At 35.7% G+C, this 9,141-nt stretch overlaps 1 protein-coding gene across 3 annotated transcripts in view; it reads left to right on the plus strand.

Annotated features, from left to right (window-relative positions):
• Nucleotides 1–2,655: 2,655 nt before the first annotated feature.
• Nucleotides 2,656–9,141, plus strand: part of LOC118746629 — a 15,708-nt gene continuing 9,222 nt past the window's right edge. The window contains exons 1-2 of one of the 3 annotated variants that reach the window (XM_036480481.1): nt 2,656–2,705; nt 3,197–3,344. In XM_036480481.1, coding sequence (XP_036336374.1) covers nt 3,249–3,344 — 96 coding nt within the window. In that variant the 5' untranslated portion in view covers nt 2,656–2,705; nt 3,197–3,248. Of the gene's footprint in view, nt 3,345–9,141 lie in introns of all 3 variants that reach the window. The other 2 variants (XM_036480480.1, XM_036480482.1) reach the window with 2 other exon arrangements.

Raw genomic sequence — 9,141 nt, forward strand, 5'->3', positions numbered from 1 at the left:
TTCATCTTCATCTTCATCTTCATCTTCATCTTCATCTTCATCTTCATATTCATCTTCATCTTCATCTTCATCTTCATCTTCATCTTCATCTTCGTCGTCTTGGTCTTCATCTTTATCTTTTCCTTTATCCTGATCTAAATATGTCCATTCTTTTCTTCATTTACATATTCACCCCCACCGTTGTTATTAGGTTAGGTATTTAAATTTTCCTTCCTCTTTGTCTTTATATCTAGGTTTCTTTACTTTTATTTTAATTTCTGTATTTATCACTTTCTTCTTCCCCATACTCAACTTTACCTTCTTCCTTGTTTGAGTCTAATCTATTCATGAACATACATACATACATTTTATTCCTGAACTGCTGCTTAGCACGTTTCTTTAATTCGCTATCAATATTAAAGCATACATTTAGGGGGCATTTCCGCCCCAACCATGTACATGTGTGCATTGGTATTGGTGTGACTTTTGAATTGATTTTTTCGCTCTATTTTAAACTGATTTGAAATTTTAAAAATTGCCTGCACATCAGCATCAAAATACCTTTCTAATGATATATAATTGTCTATACCTTAGAATTATAGTTTAGCCGTAAAAGGGGTGTAAAGGAAACATGATTGCCTATTTATATAATGATATGTGAATGAAGAAGGAAGTGCAGCATTGGCTGGGCAAGTGCGGTAGGTAAAGGATGGGCTTTAATCTGTCACCAAGAAGCCTTCACCTTATAAGGTACAAAGTAAGAATTGTTGCATACTTTTTTACTGCCACTGCTGGCTAATAGAGCACTTGCCAATCCTAGGAGAAACAGGAAACCACTTCTATGATGCACGTGGCTAGAAGCACATGACTCTAATAGCACTCAGCCAAGGGACCTCACGACGATACGTGGGTAAATCGCGATACTTAGGAGGGCAACGGCTAATGACGCCTTATGTCAAAAAGCTAATAGGGAACGGACAGGAAGCGCTCACCTTCGCAGGTGATGCAAATGCAAATGCAACGTGGGGAAGCAGCGACATCAATGAAAGGAGTGAGCCACTTTTCGACTTCCGTATTAACCCGACCTTTAACACCAAAAATCGACACGAGCTACTAGATGTCACTCGGGTCTCGGAGGATGTGGAGGAGTTAATACCGAACTGGACGGTTCTTCAGGAGCACTACTTTTACGATCACCGACATATCCAATTGGACATAGGCCAGACTGAACAGAAGGACCACCAAATAAGATTAGACACATTAGAAATACAGACTGGCATTTAGGTGTGTACTTGCATATATAGTCGAGAGCTAGAAAAACTTCTAACCTAAACTTTACTCCGTTCACACCAGAGGAACTGGCCGACCGGTTTACGGCCACATGCTGCAAGGCGTTAAATCGAGTTTGCCCAGTTATCAAGCAGGCCCTTAAATTTAGCCACGGCTTTCAAAAGTGAGCAACACTGGAAAGCGTATAAACAGAACCTAAAGCGGCGGCCGCTGTGGTGTAGTTGTAAGCAGTGCGCGCTTCCACTCCGCAGGGCCTAGGTTCAAGCTCTGGTCAAAGCAATACCGCAAAAAAATAAAGAAAAAAGGTTTTTCCTTAACAGCATTTGCCCCTCGGCAGGAATGGCTAACCTCCGAGTGTATTTCTGCCATGAAAAACAGCTTCTCATAAAAATACAACGCCATTCGAAGTCGGCATAAAACTGTAGGTCTCTCCCCATTTGTGTGACAACATCAAGGCGCACGCCACAAATCGGAGGTGAAGCTCGGCGAAACACTAACATTTGTGTAAATGCCAATCTATTATTATTATTATTATTATTATTATTATTATTATTGTTATTTTTAAAGGACTATAAAAATTTCCGACGAAGGCAAAAAAAAAATTTGTATAGACTTCTCCAGCAGCGTGGAACTAGCACTGGAGGGGAGCAGGGTTAGGAAAGTACTCTCCGGGCCACCCGCACAGCCCGGGTTGCCTGCAGAAACTCAATGGTATATGTACAGAGATGGGGAAGAAAACCCTTCATACAGGAAATTTTCTCCAAGAAGAAGATCTCCTGGGCTATTAAAACCTTCAAGCCATACAAGACCCGATTTCAGGTTTTAATTTAAGCCTAAGTGAAAGGTTCTATGACATTTTGTTTCTTCGCTAGAGCTACCCAAATTTTGCCAAAAATGCGATTTTTGTTCACTTTGACCAAGTTTTTCTCAAAATCTGGAACTGATAGAAACTACGTACGGATACGTAATTAGCACTAGACAGTCTATCAAAAATAGCTCCTGTATGTGTATGAGGACTTTATCTCAAGCGGCGAGTCTTGCTGTATACAGCAATGCCTTTTCCGATCCTTATATACGGGAGCAAGGAGAGGGGCAGAATCTATGAATAAAGTTACCAAAGGTTTGACAGGATATTTGCTTTCTTTATTGAGAGTAGAACACCCTTTAATTCTAAAGAAGTATGTTAAGTATGTACGTACCTATGTACATACGTACATGTGGGCACCTAGTAAATCTGTCAACCAACCCATATTTTGCAATGCCTAAAACTTTTTCTTTTTAGAGAGCCTCTCCCATGCATGAGTACAAATAGTCTATGTTGTTGCTCAATAAAAGTTATTGCAGGTTCTAGTAATTATTTTTTTGGCTCATTGGCAGTTGGCACACAGTAATTCACCTGTAGCTCTGGCTGTGGGCTGGAAAAAACCGCCATACAAGTAACAGTCCAAAAACGAACGCGCTACGAAAAAGTACAATAAACGCGATTTTTTTTTCTTCTTATTTTTAATTAAATTTCAGTCATTGTTGTTGTTGGGTGGCGTATGTTGCGTAGAACAGAATAGTACAGGAAACGGGCGGGTAAAAAAAGGCGGTGCGATAAATATTGTCAATACAAATATAGAGTAATGAATCGCGCGTAATCGAAACGAACGAATAAAATTGCCAAATTTATATAATTTTTAGTTTTGTTAAATATTTTATCTTTTTTTAGTGCCAACGATTAGGGAAAGCACGGTTGTGATTAGTGTGATTATTGGGCGAAATAACGAAGAAATTGAAAGTGAATATTAATCGAAGGGTCGTACTTTTACTTTTCGGTTGACGTTAGTTTGAATTTTACGCTTAAGTACCGTCGCATCTTCATTTAAATACATACATACATACATCCATACATACCTACGTAAATAAACGTACTATATACGCATAGGTGAATAAGTGTTCTAAGACAAATTGGTGTTTGCGATAAGTGGCAAATTATAATGGCAGGTGGCTACGGCGATCGAGGCCGCAGAAATCATATAAAAAAATTCCCATCATTGCGTACGGCTGCACTATGGGCTGGAATACTCGGCTTGGTAAGTATTTCAAGCAAAGAAAAGGTGTGAAAGCACTGAAAGCACAAGTCTTCCTTATTTGGAGATTCAGTGAAACTTTTGGAACATTGTTTGTAAGCAATGCACCAAGGCTAAAACGATCGAGTGATGATATTCTTTTAAATAGTTCCAGGACTATCACTATTCGGTATTTTTATCCGTATCAAAATTTAAATTTAAATGAGCGCTGGGCAAAAACCGCCACATTCAAAGTTGTAAAGTCTTTCCGGTCTTCTCGTCCGGTGTAGGGTAATCGGAGGGTAAAGCAGCTCGAAATGCTAATAAGGTAATATCGTAGGATTCTGATAGGTGTCTTGACTGGGTACTGCCCCAAAAGATGTCGCGTGGTAAGACTTAAGATTTCCTTTTCGCTACCGTTTAGAGCCTATATCATATTACTTTATCAGCACTGACTCTGCAAAGGTTCCAATTCCCGACCCTCAAAGTGGCTGTGGAACGCTTTCCCAGTCACTTCTTTATACATAGTTTCCTTTTTAAATTCCAAGAGGCCATTGGTCAATATGTTAAACTCAAAACTTGTTCATTTCATATATATATAACTATAATATGACCGCATTTTCTTCAGTAGATCACAAAACATTGACTGCTTAGCCAATTGTACCCAGCCGGTTGACGGTTACATTCATTTTAGTATTGCCATAGCACTTCACCCAGCAGCTAGTGAATTTGAGGTGATCATCAAAAACCATCAATACGCGAATAAACCTATTGTTGTGTCGACACATATATCAGAACAGGTATTCATTCAAATTACAAAAAAATGTTGAGCCAAAATCATTCATTCGTTTTGTATATGAATAATTTATAAGCCGTTTTGAATGAATTCATGCAGCCCTCTAATATACACATATCGTTACCCTAATATAGACATGCCATACAGAGTGTCCAGATTTTCCCTTCAAACAATTTTTTTCTAATTACAAAAATATACAAAACTAATTTTCCACGATAATTTTACATAAACTTGACTTAAGAAGCGTATTAAAAGAGTGTCAAAAATGTTTATTATAATTATTATTTATAATCACCCTAATCGAAGAACTTTTGAAACGATTACCTAGTCAATTAAATACTAAAAGAGTTTCAGGGACCTGCCAATTCACTATTTGACTTTGAAGGAAAGAAAAGCAGCGGAAACGGAATATTTAAATCTTTCAACTTTCCAATGGAACATTCCATCCGACTCTGAAGAATTTTGGGTAATTGTTTACGGAGTGGAAAAATAGCAACAGGCAATAAAATGTTTGGAAATATAAGTAAAGAAGCCTTCACATTATAATCCTTGCCGAAATAGGATGAGGTTGGAAAGCCTTAATTCAATAGTTCGAATAAAGTGTTATATGGATGCTGATAGTTTCTGCTGTCCAAAACGTTTTCAATATCAAACAGTATGTTCAAGGTTGAATCGCTCAATATATGACAACAACAGAAATATAAATGATTCAGACACAATACATAGGTGATTTTGAAGAAATTGTGGAAATAGCTGATCTAGCCTTATAGGTTTTTATTTTATTTTTAGCGCCGAGCTCTTAAAAGCGGATTGTGCGATTAATCAATTAATATGAGTTGTAATAAATTTCATAATTGCGACGTCATACTGCAAAATGTGTTGAAACAAATATTTTTAAAAATTATCCGTATTTAAAAAAAAATTTGTTTATACATCGCTATTATATAAGTGATTTGTGTTGTTTATTATTACCCTCTGGAGGTATTATATTCGTTTTTGGGTTTTAAAACTATATTATGACAAGATCTAATTTTTAGAATAAAAGATTTGTTAAAGCGATTTCAAGAACTTTATTAAAAAAAAAAATTGGCGCAAGAAAGAAACAAAAATTTTAGATAGGGTCTTTCTATGTTAAGGTAAAAGATATGTACATATACATACATACATACACACGTATCCGCGTACGCTTTGGAAGTGCGTACACATGTGTACGCTTGCAAACATTTGTAAATACACACTCGAAAATTCTTAAACACACATGTGCTCGTTTTATAAAAGAACTTTGGTTAGTGATAAAATTGTCGGCAAATTTGTGGCCTGAGGAATTTATTTTGTGTGCTTTATCAGGAAACTTGCTTTTTATGATTAATTGATAATTATTTGGAGTGTTTGCTCACGATTTTTAATTTGTTAAGGCGGACCTCCATAGCATACCTACGTATCCGTATGCGTGCGTTTGACATTTACGCTTAGAAATCAAAATTCATACAATTTTAATACATTTTCATGCGTTGCTATGTAGGTGCTGCCATCAAAATTTGTATATTCAATTTTTCTGTCAAACGCACGCATACGTTATACGCCTGCTATGGAGATCCGCCTTTAGTAATTTTATATACATATTTATGATTTTTTGAATATCAATCGTATGTACATAAATTTCTTTGTACCCTTATAAGTTAAAAGCTAAGTAAATTCGCGGTTGATTACCTATAGTGGTGGATCTACCATTACTTTAGCTAGCTTTACTATTAAAGAAAATAAAGAGATTAAAATTAAGGTAGTATAAAAAAAAACTTTGTCAATCAAGGTAGCTAAAATAAACATTTCGCTATCATTTTGATCATTTTGAGGGCTAGAGTTTATAATTATTACAGTGTTGCTATTTTTAAACACTTCTTATCAAAATTGGTAGATTTTTTCCTATCGGTATTTTTAAATGAGTTTTAGTAGGTTTTTGGTTTTATATTTAAAAATAACAATAGTAAAGAAATTCGAACTCGAATCACGCGATTTTTTGTTCAAAATTTTCACTCAATAAATATTAAAATAATGGTTTATATAAAAAACAAGTAAGAAAGTCTAAGTTCGGGCGGAGCCGAACATTAAATACCCGGCGCAAGTATTAAATATATGTTTTTTCACCTTTCCGAAACCTTCTGCTAGATGGTAAGCCGGGGTGTATCAATTTTGAGTAAATTAGCGTCCTTCAATTTCGATATATTGAAGTTTCAAGCATTTCTGAAATTTACCGTTATATGTAAAGCGGCCTCAATTTTATTTCGCTTTCAATAATTTTCAACGTTTTGCTTTTTTGTGGCAAGCACAATAACCACACCGAGTTTGGTACAAATTGGTAAAACGGTTACCGATATACTTATATGTGATCATAAGTGGGCGCTGCCACGCCCATTTTCCAAAATTTTACCATAAACGTATTTCTTGGTAAAGAATTGTTGCAAGCATCAATTTTGGATAAATTCGCTTCAATATTTACTGATTTATCGAAGTTTTGTATTTCTCTAAATTACCGTTATATGGGATGTGAGCGTGGTTATTGTCCGATTGAACAACTGTGCCAAGTTTGGAAGAAATTGGTGCAGCGGTTACCAAGATAAACACATGTAACCATAAGTGGGCGTGGCTATGGCCATTTTCCAAAAATTTATAATATTCTTATTTTTCGCCTAAAAATTATTGTAAATATCAATTTTGAGTGAATTATCTTCAGTAGTTACTAAAATATCGCAGTTTTCGTATTTCTGGAAATTACCATTATATGGGAAGTGGGCGTGGTTAAAGTCCGATTTCGCCCATTTTCAATACCAACCTACCTTAGATTAAGGGAAACCTACATACCAAATTTCGTTGAGATATCTCAATTTTTGCTTGAGTTATCGTGTACACGGACGGACGGATTAGACGGACAGACGGACGGACAGACAGACATGGCTTAATCTATTTCTTTTTTCATCCTGATCATTCATATATACATTTGTCTATATCTATCTCGATTCGTTTTGGCTGTTACAAACAACCGTTATGTGAACAAAATTAATATACCCTTGTGCACAAGTATTTTCCTACATTTTAAGCTTAGCTTCCAGCTCTAAAAAAAATACAAAAAATATTTTTCATTACTTCTGTCGATTGAAAAAGTATTTTGCCTTTGCTGTAAATTTTATTGAAAAAATATGTATGGACATAAATATACGAGCACTTGTTTTGAGAGGTGCTAACGGATTTGAGAAATTTTGATAGCAAATTTATTTTACATTTCTTGAGCGTGTTTTTATATGCGTTTTTTTTTGTTTTTATTGAGAGCTGCAAACTATGCTTCACACTCAGACGTGACATTATCGCAATTGGTGTTATAGCATTTTATAAAAAGTGACAAAACTCCAAGGAAAAAAAATTGGCTCTTTGTCCCTACATATGGAGGGACATTATCCCAAAATCAAAAATTGGGACTACTTATGTCAGGGTGGCCCATGTTGTGCTTCAGTTGTTACATATGACAGAATTGGCAATTACCGTTGTATGGGAGATGGGCGTGGTTACAATGCGATTTCATCCATTTTCAATAGCAACATACCTTGCACCAAATTTCATTCAGATATGTATCTGAATTTTTGCTCGAACTATCGATTGCAAAAGACCAAGCAAGTCCACTTTAAATATAAATTTTGGTGTTCTGTTTTTCTAATTTTTCATGTCAAATGCACTTGTATTCACTCGTCTTCTAAAACTTGCCGGTTTGTGTATGTAAATAAATCAGTAAAAATCTCAGGGTCGTGGAGCTGGTAAAGTTACCGGGATCCCGGGATTGAATGCCCTAATACAGTGGTTCCCACGGCAATCCACCATTCCCATCGTAATACCTCCACGCTCCATTGATCCTTGGTGGAGTAAAAAACCTACATTTTTATGGCATCCCTTCATTATGTATTCATATATATTTTACCATCAAATTTTGCAAATATATATACAATAGACTGGCTCTTAAAAATGAATTTCCAATCGCCCGGCAAAAAAAGTTTCCTTTTAGCCTTTATGCTTCCAATATATCGGGATAAAATTTAGTGGCCGCGCACAGCCGGGAAAGTATGGAAGTGCGTGAAATATAGGAAAAATGGGTTGTTTTATTCTCAATCCCATAAAACGAAACGTTTCCAATTAGTTCACTATAAAGCCCGATTTTCATTGAAATTTCCTATTCGGAAAGCTATCAAAGTCCAAAATCAGTTAAAAATTGAGAAAGTTGTAGAAATAATATTAGGAAAACAAATTCAGATAGTTTGGACATAATTAAACCGTGCGACAAAAACAAAAAAAATTCACACGAAAGAATCGATGTACTAACTTTGGGCCAAATATAGTAAAACTGCGTTTTTAGTTTTTCACTCTGACGTCAGGCTTTTTTTTCAACTGACTTTGAAATTTTAAAGATATGATTAATTCAAAAAATTATTTTAAAAAATCAGTGAAAATGCGTTTTTAATAAATTTGATCTTTTTAAGTCAATAAAGCTTGCAGTACGAAATTCGATCATGAGGTCGTGCGTATATTAGTCCTCAAACAATAACACTGGTCTACAAATTTCAACTTTTTTTCTGCGAATAAGACGGGACCTGGTGTTTCTGAACGGATTTTTCGTGCTGAACACGAATCCGGGGTCAAAAATGTCCCATCATGTCACGTTTTCGAGAAAAAAGGGGTTGAAACCCCTAAAAACAGCGTTTTTGGCCATTTTCGAAAAATTATAGAGCTGAACCCTGACGTGGTACAAATTTTGCATATATCAGAAATTAAAGGCTAAACCGTGCCCTTTCGAATGAGCCCTATGCCGAATTGATCGCGTGCACCCTTAAAGCAGGGGGTGTATTTGTGTTTAGGGGTGCAGGAAAAATTGATCACAGAAAGAATTTAATCTTAAACGATCATAGAAAATTAATAATGCCAAGGTTTTAACTATATTAAAAGTCGCTGATTACGAATCTGCAGTTAGATTTTAAAAATTTAAGA

The sequence above is a fragment of the Rhagoletis pomonella genome, unplaced genomic scaffold (assembly GCF_013731165.1).
Source record: "Rhagoletis pomonella isolate Grant_MI unplaced genomic scaffold, Rhpom_1.0 Rhpom_scaffold_00011, whole genome shotgun sequence".
NCBI classification, from domain to species: domain Eukaryota; kingdom Metazoa; phylum Arthropoda; class Insecta; order Diptera; family Tephritidae; genus Rhagoletis; species Rhagoletis pomonella.